A 19,184-nucleotide genomic window follows, 5' to 3' on the forward strand; every position below is an offset into this window, starting at 1 on the left:
CGACGAATACTAACGAACCACAGAAAACAACTGTAACACATGTGTCTCCGACGAATTCTTACGAACCACAGAAAACAACTGTAACACATGTGCCGCTGACTGATATTAACGAACAACAGAAAACAACTGTTACACATGTGCCGTCGACTGATATTAACGAACCACAGAAAACAACTGTAGCACATGTGTCGCCGACGAATACTTACGAACCACAGAAAACAACAGTAACACATGTGCTGCCGACTGATACTAACGAGTCACAGAAAACAACTGTAACACATGTGCCGTCGACTGATACTAACGAACCACAGAAAACAACTGCAACACATGTGCAGCCGACGAATACTAATGAACCACACACAATAACTGTAACACATGTGCCGCCGACGAATTCTTACGAACCACAGAAAACAACTGTAACACATGTGCCGTCGACTGATACTAACGAACCACAGAAAACAACTGTTACACATGTGCCGCCGACGAATACTTACGAACCACAGAAAACAACTGTAACACATGTGCCGCCGACTGATACTTACGAGTCACAGAAAACAACTGTAACAAATGTGCCGCCGACGAATACTAACGAACTACAGAAAGAAACTGTAACACATGTGCCGCCGACGAATCCTAACGAGTCACAGAAAACAACTGTTACACAGGTGCCATCGACGTATACTAACGAGCCACATAAAACAGCTGTTACTGATGTGCCATCGACGTATGCTAACGAACCACAGAAAACAACTGTTACACATGTGCCGTCGACTGATACTATCGAAACACAGACAATAACTGTTACACATGCGCCGTCGACTAAAACTAACGAAACACATCAAACAACGTTTACACATGTGCCGTTGACGTTTACAAACGAACCACACATAACAACTGTTACAAATGTGCCCTTGACTTATGCTACCGAGTCACACACAACAACTGTTACAGAAGTTCCATTGACTTATACTAACGAAAACCAGACAACCACTGTTACAGTGTATAGTCCTACTCGCACTTTCGACAAACAGACAGCCTCCTCTCGAAATGACCTCTTAACTGAAACGGAAACTCAGCCAACCATCATTACAAATGCTCACACTGACAAAAATGACACAACAACTACGATAAACAAAACAAATATATCTACTGGAGATAAAGCCGAACAAATCAGAAAACGGAGGCAGCTAGACAAAAATGGGTCGGTTGTGTTTGGAGTTTGGAACAATAAAAGATGTCAATGTGAACCAAATGGTGTTGAGACACATAGATTAGGTAAAGCTTAAATGTCGAAATTGAAGTTTACGAGAATTAAACTGTACACTGTGCTTAATTACTAACCATCCGCAAAATAATTCCAATTATACCTCTTTGAATTTACTCTAAGGTTGCATTCTTGATAAGTACATGTTACTTGCGTAATAATATCGAAATATAGTAGTATGCTACCAGTTGGTCGTTGTTTCCGATATGTTTTTCAATATATTTTCTTTTAACGTAATACTAAGAATTCAGCTGTGTTGTTTAAGTCATGCACACTATGACCAAACATTCAACTTGTTTAAAAAACACATATATTCCTGCATCACCTTTTTTAATATCGTTAATATTCTACTGCATTTACAAACGTTATTTGTTTCAAGAGGAGCTAAAGATTGCAGTACCTCTAAAGATACGAGTGAATGCAACTTTTATCAAGAACCTTGAAAACAAATCGACGAAGGCATACATAGACTATGAGCGCGAATTTCAAGAAAAGGTATATATAATACACAGCTGTTTTAAGCGAAAATAATATAGATTAAAAGTTAATTATATAGTAAACATAGTACTTCAAAGAAATTTCATAAACCCAAAATGTATAGATCATTTTCGCAGTTGCCTTTATCAACTACTGTAAGATTTAGCTACTTTTATAAAACAAATAGAAAATAAAGCTAACAATAATAATAAAAATTATGGCCAAAATTGATGTATAAAAGTGTCGTCTAACGTTCTATTCTTGTTTGAACATAATTTTACATAATAGGCCATGCAACAGAAACACATTTTTTTTTAATTTATTGAAACTACATCGTCGAACCGGGACTTCTATATTTGTCAACGCGTATTATTTTTAAATTACAGCTAACGGTTCGTTTTCTGAGAGTAGACGGATTTGTGAATGTCGTTATTAATAATTTCACGTGAGTATTTCATGAAAACATTTACATTCAATGATTACAAAAACGTTACATTAAGCGTCTTAAAGATATAAATTATTTATTATGTATTTCAAGATTTAACTTAGAACTAGCATGTTTAATTGTTTGGTAATGCACAAAAAATGAACTAATTAAATACACACATATATATATATATATATATAGTAAATGCATACTTTACATATATGGGTTTAACACAGTTTGAATGTGGATCAACACCATGTTTATAAGTCAGGTACGTGTCATAACACTTAAATACAATATATACTTTTAGGAATGGAAGCATTGTATGTAACAGCAAAGTAATTACGAAAGCAGACGCTAATTTGCCGAAAACAGTCATGTTCGGTGATAAGATAGACTTCAACGTAACACTAAACGGAACGAATTACGATGCTGACATAGATGATATATCAATCAGTCAAGGTTGGTCTCTCTCATTCCTTCTCGCACAAAATAAACAGCTGTTATACCATGTGACTGACACACGTTTCGTGTCCTAATTGCATAAGCGGAGGGAGAATTTTTCTCTTTATAATTTTATTAAAAGTTCCCTTCCTGTGTAACCGAATATATGTTTACATAATCTAGGTTAACAAAACTATGTATGCAGATACAGGGCCATATGGGATTACGTACCTTGTGTTTTTCTCGTAGGAAACATAGTGTGGTTGCTATGGTTACGGAAATAATGAATATCTAAAATCGAGATTTTGCAATCACTCCATAGTATTCAAGCTGTGTTTAGCAAAAAGACATAAGGGAAATATTAGCGCAATTTCTGTTTTTTGTCAGACAATAAATGTGAATGCTATGATTAATGGATGCAAATGGCTACACAAATAATTGAAAAACTAAAATCTGGGTCTTGCGATATCTTAAAAGATGCTTAAGATAGGTTAATGCAACTGTCTATGTTGATAGCAGGATATATAAGTACTATGCATACCATTTCAGTTTTACTTGTCTGTTTGTCTGTACGTCCGACGGAAAATCCGGATCATGCGATGACTTAAAGGTGCTCAAACTAGGTTTATACAACTTAGAATGTGGGTATAAAGCCATATGGAAAATGTGAAAGTTATTTCGCCTTTGTTCTTCTGTCTGTCCGTCCTCAAATTATGGTTCATGCGACTACCTTAAAGTACTTGAGCTGCGTATATGAAATTCATTATTTGGCTGCGGGCTATATAGCGCATACTAGGCAGTGTTTGTTTGCCATTTTTGTTGTTTTCTTGTAACATAAATAAGTAAAAGCTTAAATCTGCGACGGAATAAAAATCTCGGTTTATTAAATCGGGATACGGAAAGAGGGCCGTCTGTGAAAGATGTGAGTTATTTCATTTTGTATTAACGTCCAACCGTCCGTCTATTCGTTCACAAATACATATATCCGTCGATACGTCAAAAAGTACAAGTAGACGAAACTCAAAATGTGGATCGAGAGCCATGTGAAGAACATGTACATTGTTTCTGTTTTTGTTTGTCCGATATATGTATTGCTTGCTATTGTTACAGAAATATGTGAAGACTAGAATTTGAATAATTTCACTATTAAAAAGTACAAAATATATGTAAGCTAGGTTAATACAAATGGTTAAGATTCTGTAACTTCTCTGACAACTTAACCAGGTATTGGAGTGCTGTTTTGTCTTTGATTAAGCGCTTTTTCCTTAGGTTACTTTAAGTTTTTGTGTTCATACGATGCTCAAAATGCACACCAGAAGCTTACTTCTATTTTTCTTCTTATCTTAAAGTCATTTTTTGATCGGTCAAATAGTTGTAGTTCTGAAATCATCGTTTGATTAGAACCTACCTACCTACCTAGTTTTTGTTGATCCCGGAGGAACATAGGGAAAGGACTAGTGATTTCCACTCTTCTCTATATTTTGTTTTCTTTTCTAATTTTCCCTAGGTCAATGTGTGGTCTTTCATTTCTGATTCGATGGTTCTTCTCCATGTAATTATTGGTCGTTCTTGTCTCATTTTGCCTTCGGGTGTCCATCTGAGAGCAGTTCTTGTAATGTTCTCTTGGGGATTTCGTAGTACATGACCGATCCAGAAAACGATGGCACTGGATCGTTTGATAAGAAGCAAATTAAATACGTAACTATGATTCTGCGCTTACAAATAATTAACCCTATAAATACTTGTTATCCGGACTTGATTGGATAACATATGTTGCTTTTCCTTTCCTTATTACTTATAAAAAGGAAATATATATTTCTGAAGCAACATTTATGTACATTGAAGCGTTGTTTCTCTACGGTTAATGTTTAATGTGTTTTTTTTTGGCAGACATTTTTTCTCGATGCAACCACTTACACAGCAGCCCTTGTCAGGATTCTTACGTTCTAAAATGCACGGCCGATGGTGTTGTTGGGTGCGTGTCACCATGCTTGCAGCCGAATGCAATCGTCTGCGAAAATAACGGCCAGTGTATGTATAATTCGAATGAAAAGAAGATGATGTGCAGGTAAAATAGTACATTGTTTGGTTAAATTTTAAATATACAGCCAATGAATATAGGTGATGAAAATAGATATATCTGCTAAAATCAAAACGTTCATTTAGACAATTGTGCTTGCTGATAAATACGTTGTTATATTTACGTACGGTTGCGTATTAGCAGCAAACTACATATACAATTGCGCTACAATACAGACATATTTATCAGATAACTAAACAGTTTAATCTGCGTTATATTATGGGACAATCCATGGTTTAACATGTTATTAAAAAGCTGCTTTAATGGTGGTTTCGACCGTTACAGTCTTGATCAATGTTTGCTTTACCAACTAAAATAGTTTATTATTATTTGGTTTTCCCATTAAGTCGTATGACGTTCTCGACCATTGCATCTGTAGGTGTGCTGAAACCAACAGCCACGTATACACGGGAGATACGTGTGCGGTTGCAATAGAGAAGTTGACATTGGCATCCAAGTACATCGTAGCCATAGCAACCAGTGTCGGCGTTGTCATGATGATAACGTTTGTCGTCGTTGTGGCATGTGTTGTTCGTAGATACAGAAACAAGGCGGGCTTAACGGAAAATGATACGTAAGGGAGTATTTATCACATCTTGTCGTTTCTTGGTTGTTTCGAATGAAAGGGAACCATATTTATTATACTTTGCATATTTGATTAATTAGTTATTCCACGCCAGAAATCACATTCGACCAGCGGAAGTCTTGCTAGAATAAGTTTGACACAAATTCCTATTTTTTTGTACAGCTGATACGAATATAATCATTTATGAACAAAAGCTTAGAAGTTACCGGTTTGTCAGATGGTGTATTAACAAGTATGTAAAGCATGCCCGAATTACAATTCGCCATTAATTTTGCAGAGGCGAGACTATCGGGCTGGCGGATATTAGGTCTCGGAAGTCGTACGTAGAGCACGAGTACACGCAATGGTACTCTCCCTCCAAACCTCGTGACCCGGATAAGTATTTCTCAAACCACGGGTATGACGAAATACCTGGAAAAAAGGTCGTAGAGGGTAGAGTCCATAGGGTCGCAACGGATGACAAGGGATCTGAGGTAGAGTTTTATAAAAAAAAATGTGATCCTTGCCTTCAATAAAAAATACCTTGTCTTTATAAGATTTCCCTCAGAACGGCTAATACCAAGGCTGTTTAGGAGAAAATTCGTTGGCTCATTTATGGCGACAAGTTTTCTGAGGTAAGGTTAAGTAATTTCTTTGTGATTGCTTGCCGACAAAACGGACCTCGTGATATAAGTTTTTTCTCCTGCTGGACGAAGGTTGTAGAGTCGAGAGTTTTATAGGATGGCAACGGATATGGATCTGATCTCACGTGTATTTTCTTTTAATGTGTGGTCACTTGTCATCAATATAGGATTCAATAACATTAATAAGGGTTCTCTCCTTCTGGTGCAGCCAAAGTTACCCTTTGTTAATAATTGTACACATTTGTAACGTATTTAGCGAACGTCAAATGTTAAACGACACAGGTTATGCGTATAATATTTTGGAATGTCGATTATTTATGGGAAAAACGAGTTTTCTGTTCATATAATCAATAATTTACAAAATGACACACCACTAGTACATGGTGCATTTTCTTCTATTGCGTATTTTTAACACTACTTGATAGTTTGGATGCCAATCAAACATTAAGTTGCCATTTGAATGGAGAATAAACTACACGAGCCATACAATGTACAACATAATAACTTGTGTTTAAGTTAAATGCCTTTTACTTTTATTGACTTTTATATAATCTGTGCAACATGGACATAATCGTTGCAAAACGGAAATTAAACAGGGAAGCCGATCATCCGGCGTTGGCTCAATTTTCTAAAGTGACGTCTCATTCCATTTCAGACGTACATTTACCAGCCCAGCAGACAAAATAGCGCCGGTCTGCAACGTTCACAATCCTGGTATTCATCCGCGTCTGAGAGCGATCACTGGCGGACAAGGGAAACCTCCCCGTACGCGGACCCAAATTTTAAGGTTTTTGATTTATACATCATACTTATTTTTATAAGTTTTATCTTCAATTAACATTTTCAATTTGAAAGGTTTTAGCTTATATTATAGTGCGTTTAATACAAATATTGAAGTAACACTGTAAATATAACATTCAACTCAGATATTTTTCAAACCTTATTTATAAAGTGCGAGTTTTGTAAAACTGAAAATATATTTATCTTCTTTGTATTTTGTACTTACACATATCATTCATGTTATAAGCTTTTTTTCTTAATTCCGACAAAGTTTACGAAGAATTTAAGTGAAACTGTAAAATATATTGTTAGATGTTTTCAAGTTTCTTTTGTTTTCGTTTCAGTTTCAAATAAGTCGCCCAAATGTCAGCCAAGAAGCCATCAGGTTTTAAAGATAAACAAGAACATAATAAAGAAATGCGCCTTTACAATGTATTTACTCCGACACATGTTCCGTTGATAACATCTGGTTGATAAAACGCGTGTTTGAATTGGTATCAAAGTTAGCCGTTTGATAAATGGTTTTTATCGTTTCCCGTTTTGTATGTTACAATACGCGTTAGAAGTCATTAAAGCCTTATCTACAAGGTTCAACGCTCAATCTTTCGGAATTAAAAATTCGATATACAGTTAAGTTACGGTGAACTTTTGGTGTTTATATATCTTAAAAAGAAAGGTTAACTGAATAATATCACCTTTATCACACATTTTGTTTGCCTATTCAATATGAACTTGTATTTCATTATAATGCTTTTAAAAATAAATATAGCCAATTTACAAGTGTGAAATAAACCTCGTCTATAACAAAAATATACAAAAATGAAAAATTTTGAAAAGCACATCCAGTGCATAAAAGAGAAAGAACACCAACCGCAATTTTGTGTATAACAAAGAAAGACTACTTACAAAGTTTAAAAGTAAACAGCTAACGCAGGTGTTATAAATGATTGTGTCCGCTTACAATTAAAGTTGAAAAGTGCATAGTATCTTATATTTAAACCAAATTTGTAAATGTCAATAAAGGGCGGTTTGATTCTATTAATCCTTCGATTTGGGCACAAACATACACCAATTCAAATGTGATTAGTGAAAAAATACATTAATAATGCTTTTCGGAAGAAAAGGAATGAAACAATAATGTGAAGTGCCGTCTTGTATTGCATATCTTGTAGCTCGACCATGTACCAGATAGTCTGCGATACCGCTCTACCGACCATATATGGCGTCCGCGTTATGCTTTGGTTAAGGTTAACATGAATCACTTTTTATTTATGTTTCTTTTCTACATCCATTCAATGTAATTTCACACATATGCACGGGGTAATGGTGTGAGATCATGACCCTAAGTCAAATGCCCTAACATGCACAATTTCGCAGATGAATGCACCCTTTGGTACTAACAAATTAATTAAAGATTAACGTGAATTTCTCAATATAATTGTTTCTACTAAAAGTATTCAATTGAAATTAAACATGTGTTCGGGATCATTGTGTGTGGTCAGTAGCTAAGTTCTATAAATCTCGCCAATATAGCTTGATTTTTCCCCATTTTCTACTTAAACAAGTTCGTTTGCGTTCAAGTTTAAATGTGGATTAAAGTTTGTATGAAACATGTTCATATATATAAAAGTACTACATATATTGATTTTAAACTTGAACCCGTGTTTGCGTGATCAGTGAAGGACACACGTAAAGGCCTGTAACTCTAACAAACATTTTAAAAGAATAATGTCTCTTTTATTATTGAGATTAAATTTTGCGTATAACAAATCCATATCTCTTAATCTGCTACATATATTGAAATAAAACTGACCATATGTGTTCATGGTATTTAATATTAATCAATGTCAAAGACTTATAACTTGACCAGTTTGTCGATTTGATTATGAACCCTTTTACGTGGAATACTTAGGTTAAGGTGTGCGTATAAGTTAAAATTTATTTTAAAGTAATATGTAATACGAACATTTCTGTGTAACTTCTCAGATATTCAATTGAAATTTTACAAATGTATTCGAGATCAGCCATGTGAGGTCATCGACAAACGAACATAACTATGTGATTCAAATTATCAGAATCATGCCTTTTATTCACGACCGCTTATTATGGGCGCCATCTCGTTTTGCGTTGCATTCGTAAATGAGCCAATGCTTCTTCCAAGGTGGCGCTAAGGACCGGATGTTCTGAAATTTAACGGATACTTTGTCAGGGTAAGTAGGTTTTACATGTTTTCAAACATATTTCACAATATTTAAAAATCGTGCAATGTAGTGCGATTCAGCAAAGATTAATTCATCCACAAATGTACATAAACATACAATTCCAAACGATTTGGAAACTTGAGGAGCCTTATAGGTTGTGACATGCCGGGTTTTTTAAAGAAATTCAGTGTATTTTGCCTTTGTGACGAGCAAATTTCCAACCGATTAATTCGCGAACGACATCAAACGATTGTGTGCAACATGCATTAATGCATTGGCTTCTTGCAGATCAAATAGATAATTTTTTACAAATGGAGCCAATGCCAAGGGGTAGATCTAAAGACATGATGTGTTGCCCAATTCACGATATATGATTTATTACATCGAGGATATTTGTTGGATTCGGTGGATAATCGATTTTAATACACGAGTTATCATAGAAAGTAATATTTTCATGAGTGGCGCAGCTGTTTGAAACAGTGGAATTATCAGTTTTAATTCACTGATATTTCTCTATAAACCACCGGAAAGCATGAACTAAATGACTAACATTTGACAGATAATGTTTCTTTTTCATATTTCATTTCTTTGTATGTTTCATCCTAAATACTTAAAGCCAAATCTATACAGAACATCTACACATTCTATAAAAAACAAGATGTAAATATGTAAATATATAATTAACACACTGACAAAGTCAATTGAGACGTCAATTACCTGAAAAAATATATTGTGCGATATAATTTCAAAACATGTAATATACAATAAATCCAATAACTAAATTTTCAACATTTTAAAAATATTTTTCTACAACAAATGTTTTCATTTAATAACAAAATTAACAAAGTAATGAACAGATGTTACTTCTGCTTGAAACAATTAGTTTTCAAGTTTCTTTTGTTTTCGTTTCAGTTTCAAATAAGTCGCCCAAATGTCAGCCAAGAAGCCATCAGGTTTTAAAGATAAACAAGAACATAATAAAGAAATGCGCCTTTACAAAGTATTTACTCCGACACATGTTCCGTTGATAACATCTGGTTGATAAAACGCGTGTTTGAATTGGTATCAAAGTTAGCCGTTTGATAAATGGTTTTTATCGTTTCCCGTTTTGTATGTTACAATACGCGTTAGAAGTCATTAAAGCCTTATCTACAGAGTTCAATGCTCAATCTTTCGGAATTGAATATTCGATATACAGTTAAGTTACGGTGAACTTTTGGTGTTTATATATCTTAAAAACAAAGGTTAACTGATATATCACCTTTATCACACATTGTGTTTGCCTATTCAAAATGAACTTGTATTTCATTATAATGCTTTTAAAAATAAATATAGCCAATTTACAAGTGTGAAATAAACCTCGTCTATAACAAAGACATACACAAGAGCACCGCCTTGCGGGTGCAGACCGCTCATCTATTTTCTTTTTAAAAGTGAAGGGACTTTCATTTTCAATCACAAAGGAGGGAGGGGTTGAGTGAAGTGGGGTGCATTGTGTGGGGGTGTGGACATTTATTACATTATCTTCCAAAAATGCGAAAAAAAGAAAAAAAAATCGGGGGTGGAGGGGGTGGGGTGTGGGGGAGGGTTGGGGTGGGGATTCATGGGTGCGATGGTTGGACGGTATTTCAAACATAAAATAATAAAAATAAATATTTGTGTTTTTTATACGTTTAAAAAAAATAATTGGGGGGGGGTGAGGTGGGGGGTATAGTGTCAGGGTGTGGTGAGGGGGGGGGGGATTCGGGTGGGGGGTGGGGGGAGGGGGTGGGGGGGATTCTTGGGTGCGATGGTTGGACGGTATTAGAAACATAAAATAATCAAAATTAATAGTTTTGTTTTTTAACCTTTTAAACAAAAATGGGGAGGGGGTAGGGTGGGGGGTGTATAGTGTGAGGGTGTGGTGGTCATTTGTGAGTTGAACTTAAAAAAAAAATAGGGGGGGGATTCGGGGGGGGGGGAAGGGGGGGCACGGGCGATGGTTTGGGTGGAGTCTATTGTGGTATGTCAGGTAAGAGTAGTTTTGTCAAAGTATCAATCAAATCTTATCATAAATAAAGAAGTTATGGCAATTTTAGCAAAATTTAATAATTTGACCTTGAGAGTCAAGGTCATTCAAAGGTCAAGGTAAAATTCAACTTGCCAGGTACAGTAGCCTCATGATAGCATGAGAGTATTTGAAGTTTGAAAGCAATAGCCTTGATACTTAAGAAGTAAAGTGGATCGAAACACAAAATTTAACCATATATTCAAAGTTACTAAGTCAAAAAAGGGCCATAATTCCGTAAAACATCCAGAGTTATGCAACTTATCCTTTTACTGTACCCTTATGATAGTTTGCGAGTGTTCCAAGTATGAAAGCAATATCTATGATACTTTAGGGGTAAAATGGACCAAAACACAAAACTTAACCAAACTTTCAATTTTCTAAGTATAAAGGGCCCATAATTCCGTCCAAATGCCAGTCAGAGTTACATAACTTTGCCTGCACAGTCCCCTTACGATAGTTTATAAGTGTTGCAAGTATGAAAGCAATAGTTTTGATACTGTAGGAATAAAGTGGACCTAAACACAAAACATAACCAAATTTTTAATTTTCTAAGTATAAAAAAGGCACATAATTCTGTCAAAATGCCAGTCAGAGTTACATTACTTTGCCTGCACAGTCCCCTTATGATAGTTAGTATGTGTTTCAAGTATGAAAGCAATAGCTTTGATACTTAAGGAATAAAATGGACCTAAACACAAAACTTAACCAAAATTTTCAATTTTCTAAGTATAAAAAGGGTACATAACTCTTACAAAATGCACGCCAGAGTTATCTAACGTTGCCTGCCCAGTCCCCTCATGATAGTAAGTAAGTGTACCAAGTTTTAATGCAATAGCATTAATACTGTCTGAAAAAAGTGGACCTAAACGCAAAACTTAACAAAAATTTTCAATTTTCTAAGTATAAAAAGGGCACATAATTCAGTCAAAATGCACGCCAGAGTTATCTAACTTTGCCTGCCCAGTCCCCTCATGATAGTAAGTAAGTGTACCAAGTTTGAATGCAATAGCATTGATACTTTCTGAGAAAAGTGGACCTAAACGCAAAACTTAACCGGACGCCGACGCCGACGCAGACGCCGACGCAGACGCCGACGCCGACGCCGACGCCAAGGTGATGACAATAGCTCATAATTTTTTTTTCAAAAAATAGATGAGCTAAAAAATGAAAATTTTGAAAAGCACATCCAGTGCATAAAAGAGAAAGAACACAAACCGCAATTTTGTGTATAACAAAGAAAGACAACTTACACAGTTTAAAAGTAAACAGCTAACGCAGTTGTTATAAATGATTGTGTCCGCTTACAATTAAAGTTGAAAAGTGCATAGTATCTTATATTTAAACCAAATTTGTAAATGTCAATAAAGGGCGGTTTGATTCTATTAATCCTTCGATTTGGGCACAAACATACACCAATTCAAATGTGATTAGTGAAAAAATACATTAGTAATGCTTTTCGGAAGAAAAGGAATGAAACGATAATGTGAAGTGCCGTCTTGTATTGCATATCTTGTAGCTCGACCATGTACCAGATAGTCTGCGATACCGCTCTACCGACCATATATGGCGTCCGCGTTATGCTTTGGTTAAGGTTAACATGAATCACTTTTTATTTATGTTTCTTTTCTACATCCATTCAATGTAATTTCACACATATGCACGGGGTAATGGTGTGAGGTCATGACCCTAAGTCAAATGCCCTAACATGCACAATTTCGCAAATGAATGCACCCTTTGGTACTAAAAAATTAGTTCAAGATAAACCTGAATTTCTCAATATAATTGTTTCTACAAAAAGTATTCAATTGAAATTAAACATGTGTTCGGGATCATTGTGTGTGGTCAGTGGCTAAGTTCTATAAATCTCGCCAATATAGCTTGATTTTTCCCCATTTTCTACTTAAACAAGTTCGTTTGCGTGCAAGTTTAAATGTGGATTAAAGTTTGAACCTGTGTTTGCGTGATCAGTGAAGGACACACGTAAAGGACTATAACTCTAACCAACATTTTAAAAGAATAATGTCTCTTTTATTATTGAGATTAAATTTTGCGTATAACAAATCCATATCTCTTTATCTGCTACATATATTGAAATAAAACTGACCATATGTGTTCATGGTATTTAATATTAATCAATGTCAAAGACTTATAACTTGACCAGTTTGTCGATTTGATTATGAACCCTTTTTACGTGGAATACTTAGGTTAAGGTGTGCGTATAAGTTAAAATTCATTTTAAAGTAATATGTAATACGAACATTTCTGTGTAACTTCTCAGATATTCAATTGAAACTTTACAAATGTATTCGAGATCAACAATGTGAGGTCATCGACAAACGAACATAACTATGTGATTCAAATTATCATAATCATGCCTTTTATTCATGACCGCTTATTATGGGCGCCACCTCGTTTTGCGTTGCATTTGTAAATGAGCCAATGCTACTTCCAAGGTGGCGCTAAGGTCCGGATGTTCTGAAATTTCACGGATACTTTGTCAGGGTAAGTAGGTTTTACATGTTTTCAAACATATTTCACAATATTTAAAAATCGTGCAATGTAGTGCGATTCAGCAAAGATTAATTCATCCACAAATGTACATAAACATACAATTCCAAACGATTTGGAAACTTGAGGAGCCTTATAGGTTGTGACATGCCGTTTTTTTTAAAAAGAAATTCAGTGTATTTTGCCTTTGTGACGAGCAAATTTCCACCCGATTAATTCGCGAACGACATCAAACGATTGTGTTCAACATGCATTTATGCATTGGCTTCTTGCAGATCAAATAGATAATTTTTACAAATGGAGCCAATGCCAAGGGGTAGATCTAAAGACATGATGTGTTGCCCAATTCACGATATATGAATTATTACATCGAGGATATTTGTTGGATTCGGTGGATTATCGATTTTAATACACGAGTGATCATAGAAAGTAATATTTTCATGAGTGGCGCAGCTGTTTGAAACAGTAGAATTATTAGTTTTAATTCACTGATATTTCTCTATAAACCACCGGAAAGCATGAACTAAATGACTAACATTTGACAGATAATGTTTCTTTTTCATATTTCGTTGTATGTTTCATCGTAAATACTTAAAGCCAAATCTATAAAGAACATCTACACATTCTATAAAAACCAAGATGTAAATATGTAAATATATAATTAACACACTGACAAAGTCAATTGAGACGTCAATAACCTGACAAAATATATTGTGCGATATAATGTCAAAAGATGTAATATACAATAAATCCAATAACTAAATTTTCAACATTTTAAAAATATTTTTCTACAACAAATGTTTTCATTTAATAACAACATCAACAAAGTAATGAACCGATGTTACTTCTGCTTGAAACAATTAGTTGTGTCCCCTATTCCAATTGCTTAAATCACTAAAAGACAAAGGTCAACGAATCTTATACAGGCTTACTATTGTCGTTTGGTCCTACTAATATCTGCAAAAATTAGGATAACTTCGGTTCCGTTATCTTTTTGTTAATTTAACTCATACTTGATTGCCTTGCTTTTGACCGGAACTTTCTAATTTTATTTTACTGTATATACCGAATCCTGAGCATGCAAATATCGTAGGAATGTACCGTTTCAATACAGTTTTTAGAGAAAATTTGTCCTTTCGTTGCATATATGACATGTTCTTGGCTTTCAAAGAACTCTGGTATTAACAAGCCAATTTGAGTATCATTTAAAGGCGGCTTCCCTTATGTGCATATAACCAGCTTCGTCGATCTTGAAAATGGTATTACCCTTTATTCGGTGGAATAGTTCTTGGCTAATCCCCGTTTGCAGTCAAAACTTTGACCAAGGAATAAGAACTTTTTAACAGATTTGTAATGAGCTTATGGAAGTACTGCTTATTATGCGGACCCCTAGTGCAAAGGGCAAAATCGCGTTAACCCTTTCAGTGCGGGAACCGAATTTTGAAGGCCTTTGCAAACAGTTTGGATCCAGATGAGACGCCACGTAACGTGGCGTCTCATCAGGATCCAAACTGTTTGCTATTCTGATAATATTCTTTGAAAAAAAATCGAAGAAAATGCTAATTTTAGAAATTCAGCAGACGACATTATAGCAGACGACAAATTTCCCAGCATGCCAAGAGTTAAGCTAATGAGATTTACGTCGTGCTTCCGACGCTGATCGAAGCCAATCTCTCGCTTGCTCGTAAATGTTCGGAAATCGTCGCGAGAAATTCACGTAGCTTTTATCTTGACACACAAAAAATAAAAACGAGGATTTTGTATCTCGTTAACTCTGTGTTACCAAAACACAACTTGTGTTGAATGTTTGGCTTTTGCTATAAGAACACTATTTTTATGGGTTAATTTAATTTTACGAAATATATTACAAAATATTCGTTGATTATAAGTATTTATGCGGCTTTAACTAACCTATCATAATAGAAAAACTGCATCAATAGCGATTCAACATGACATATCATTACATTACGTAAAAATGATAATTAAACAGTAACTAGATACTTTCTTCTTGCTACCCACGATTGTACTAGATTTGACAATAACGCTTGACATATACAATTGTTATCTTTTACATGTTGATTTTCTTTCCGATACTCAGATTTATGTTTATATTACTGCAAAAGGAACAAAATATGTAAGATGCTCAGAGCTGCGCCATGCGGTGTGTCGTAGAGACAAAAAATGTAATGCCTCGGTCACACTGTCACGAATCCGAGCTACGAATGAGCTACGATTGAATCGGCTACGAATGACTACGAAATTGTCAAAATTCGTAGGCCGCTACGAATTCAGTACGGAGCACAACGATGTGAGTACGAATTTCGACTAATCTACCATCAAAATGTTGGAAAACGAACAAGGAAAGGTACGGACTGCTACTGATCGACGCGATTTAGTACGGAGCGCCACAAATTGGTACGATCTATCTACGGACCCGCTACGGTCTAGTACGGATAAGTACGAACAAGAAGGGTCCGCTACGAAGCAGTGGGAATTGCGACGGACTGGTACGGACAGGTAGGAACGAACTACGATTGAACATTGCGCCCACAGCTTCTTGTATTGTCATAAACAAAATGCCTCCCGAAAAGAGAGCATGCAAGCGGCAGCAATAGCGCGTAACAGAAATAATGGAATCAGCCGTGTCTGGGGAAGAGGCTTTATGGCAGAATAGATATTAAGCATTGGAATCTCTGAGCAAAAATACCAAAAGCATTCTCCACAACTCTCCTTGCTCTAGACAGGCGATAGTTAAAAATTCGCTTGTCCTTCTCAAGGCATCGTCGTGTGAATGGCTTCATGAGCAATGTTCTCATGGCAAATGCATCATCTGCGATGATATAGTATCCTATTGGTCTGTCGTCACCTGGAAGAGGTGTTGCTTCTGGCATGCCAATCAACCCCCTTTCGATTGCAAACTTGAGGTCGCTTTGATTCCAGATTTGTGCGTCGGAACATCCTCCTTGCGATCCAATATTTACCCATATAAATTGGTAATCGGCGTCTACCAGGGCCATCAGCACAACAGAATGGTAACCTTTATAGTTATAGTATAATAAGCCACCGTTCTTGGGACTTCGTATGGCTACATGCTTTCCATCAAGAGCTCCGATGGCGTGTGGAAATTGCCATTGAGCCGCGAACTGATCGGCTATGGCCTTCCACTCCTCAGGCTCAGTAGAGTCTGGATAACATCCCCGGCATATGCTGAATCTATTGCCTCATAAACGTCCCGTACAATACTACATATCGTATTGTGTGCAACACGAAACCCATACATCAATGTACGGTAACTGCCCTCTGTGGCGAAGAACCTTAAGGTAATTGCCAACTTCAAATCTGGATTGATGAACTGTCTGAACCAGGTGTGGTTCTTACTGATCCTGTGACGAACGACCTGTTATAGCTCATGGAACATATCAGGCCCGATTCTAGTGAAGTTTCTAAAAGCCGTCGGATCTTCAGCCATCAGTTCGGCCATCAAAGTCTTGTATTGACCGAGAGCGGGTCGTCTTAAAAACCAGTCTCTTGTCCACCCCCTCCTTTGTCTTCTCTGACCTGATAAAGTATGTAATTATTGTTGTACAAATATAGATTGTGCCTAGAAAAGTATGATTAAGTTTGTATTGTATTATGTCGGCTATTAATTTAACAAGTATTAAATCACGTAAAAATTAGAGCAATATTCAAAAGGCATATGAGGCAGACACTTACCTGCAAATAAAAAAAAAGTATTACAAGTAAGTTCAAATTATAATATTTTCTAAATACGTAGCCTTTAGCACAAAGTTATACTAGTTATACGATATTGAATCATTATTACCTCTGTGCATATCGTCAAGCAGCTCGACTACGGCCTGTGCATTTTGTGCCATATCAATATCCAAGTGTAACAAAGTTATCGCAAACGCAATTTCCTGGCCTATCATGATTGTTAACTCAACAAATGCAAGTACGGTTGCTTTTTTGCCCCTTTAATGTCAATGATGTATTTCAGTAGCAATTTATTGTAGTGCACCGTACGAGTCCGTACTGTTTCGTGATGAAATGTTGTACATCGTACAAGATCGTGCAAATTCCTGCCTATCCGTAGTACAACGTACAAGAACCGTTGCTTTTCGTAGTATATCCGTGGAATAATCGTAGCTAATACGTAGCGTAACCGTACCGCTCCGTAGTTCATCGTATCAATCCGTAGAAGTCTTGAAAATCTTTGGGCCTACAAAAAGGTACGGACGACTACGGTGTCGTTACGAACAAGTACGAATCAGTACGGTTTAGTACGGACTGCTACGGATATGCTACGGTCGATAAATTTGTAGAACTTTTTTGAACATGTTCAAAATTTGTCAAGAGTCGCTACGGACATCCAAAAACTACTACGACTGACCACGGATCAAGTACGGAGAGCCACAGTCCAGTAAGGATAGCTACGAACTGTGCCGAAAAGTATTCGTAGCTCGTTCGTAGCTCTGATTCGTGACAGTGTGACCGAGGCATAATGCAGATTTAGTAAATTTTGCATGTTCATGTAAGGGAATTTACCAAGTTGTTATATTTTTGTTGCTTAATTAAGAAAGTTCAGATTGTTATGATTCGTGTTGGTTTTCTTTGAAAGAATTCACTTAGAAAACACAAACTTATATTTGAATAACAAACGTTTCTATGGTGGTTTAAACCAGACATCTTACCAAGAAATATGTGATAATTGACGTCTACAAATGTAAACTAACTGAAACCGAGCATTAAAACACAAACAAAACAACAGAATATCGCAGCACCATTACGCACAGTTTTAACAGGTTCTTGTTATCTGTGACTAAAAGTATTTGCAAGGAAATTATTAACATGAACCTTCCGTACTTCATATAGACCAAGACATATGTATTTATTTTATCTTGACTTCTCGGCAGACAATCATCCCAAATGACAAACATAGGAATATTTCGACTCAAGACACATTATCAGTGCAGAAAGTTGTTCACTAGCAACTAGCATTGTACGATGCAATACGTCGTAAATACTACCAGCAACGTTCTGTGAGCCGTTAATGGCTACATTACGGACTAAAATAGTCAATTAGAGCATGAGAGTATTGTAATTATCCCACTTTGGTAGTTTATGGCAGAACAGTGACCACGACTCAAATTTCCCCGATCTTAAAAGTCTAAAAAGTAGACTCAGACTTAATAAAAAATTCGAAATATCGTTTAATCCATAATTTGTATCATAAAATAATCACTTTGATTATAAAGAGAACTACAAAGAGATCAATTTTCATTCATTTAACATGACTTTATATCTCTAGAAAATTGTTTTTTAACTGTGGGCATTATAAGTCTGAGTCTATCATTTAGTCTTAAAACGTTTGTGAATACAAACCCAGGGTTCAAAGTCTCAACAAGTCATAATCACAGCATTTTTTTATATACAGAATGACATGAGTTTGCTGTTATTTTTTTATAATAATAACGAACGATACAATTCATATATTGTGTCTCTTTCTATTTATCTAATGTCTGAATTGAATTGTTAAAAACGGACTGTTTTGAACAACTTTGCACGATTCTACAAGATATAATTTCAAGGGTACATTTAACTACCAATGTTCCAATTATAGTCATCGATTCGTTCATATAAATAGCCTACAGCTACAGCATGTTTAATTAAGATGTAAAATGTAAAATCATCATTCAGTGGAAAATTTATTTATGAAACATTGGGAATGTATTCGAACTGGTTTT

General features: G+C 35.7%; 1 protein-coding gene across 3 annotated transcripts in view; it reads left to right on the top strand.

Annotated features, from left to right (window-relative positions):
• The window catches only part of LOC127847163 (mucin-5AC-like), a 180,980-nt gene that overhangs the window by 5,330 nt on the left and 156,466 nt on the right, over positions 1–19,184 (top strand). Inside the window, exons 3-11 of one of the 3 annotated variants that reach the window (XM_052378871.1) lie at positions 1–1,275; positions 1,644–1,759; positions 2,128–2,186; positions 2,479–2,630; positions 4,503–4,680; positions 5,072–5,266; positions 5,556–5,751; positions 6,557–6,688; positions 9,795–10,010. The exon at positions 1–1,275 is cut by the window's left edge and continues 273 nt beyond it. The exons of 1 other annotated variant lie outside the window; for it this stretch is intronic. In XM_052378871.1, coding sequence (XP_052234831.1) covers positions 1–1,275; positions 1,644–1,759; positions 2,128–2,186; positions 2,479–2,630; positions 4,503–4,680; positions 5,072–5,266; positions 5,556–5,751; positions 6,557–6,688; positions 9,795–9,842 — 2,351 coding nt within the window. In that variant the 3' untranslated portion in view covers positions 9,843–10,010. Of the gene's footprint in view, positions 1,276–1,643; positions 1,760–2,127; positions 2,187–2,478; positions 2,631–4,502; positions 4,681–5,071; positions 5,267–5,555; positions 5,752–6,556; positions 6,689–7,025; positions 7,462–9,794; positions 10,011–19,184 lie in introns of those variants that run through there. One more of the 3 variants, XM_052378870.1, reaches the window with a different exon arrangement.

Source organism: Dreissena polymorpha, chromosome 10 (assembly GCF_020536995.1).
Source record: "Dreissena polymorpha isolate Duluth1 chromosome 10, UMN_Dpol_1.0, whole genome shotgun sequence".
Classification (NCBI taxonomy): Eukaryota; Metazoa; Mollusca; class Bivalvia; order Myida; family Dreissenidae; genus Dreissena; species Dreissena polymorpha.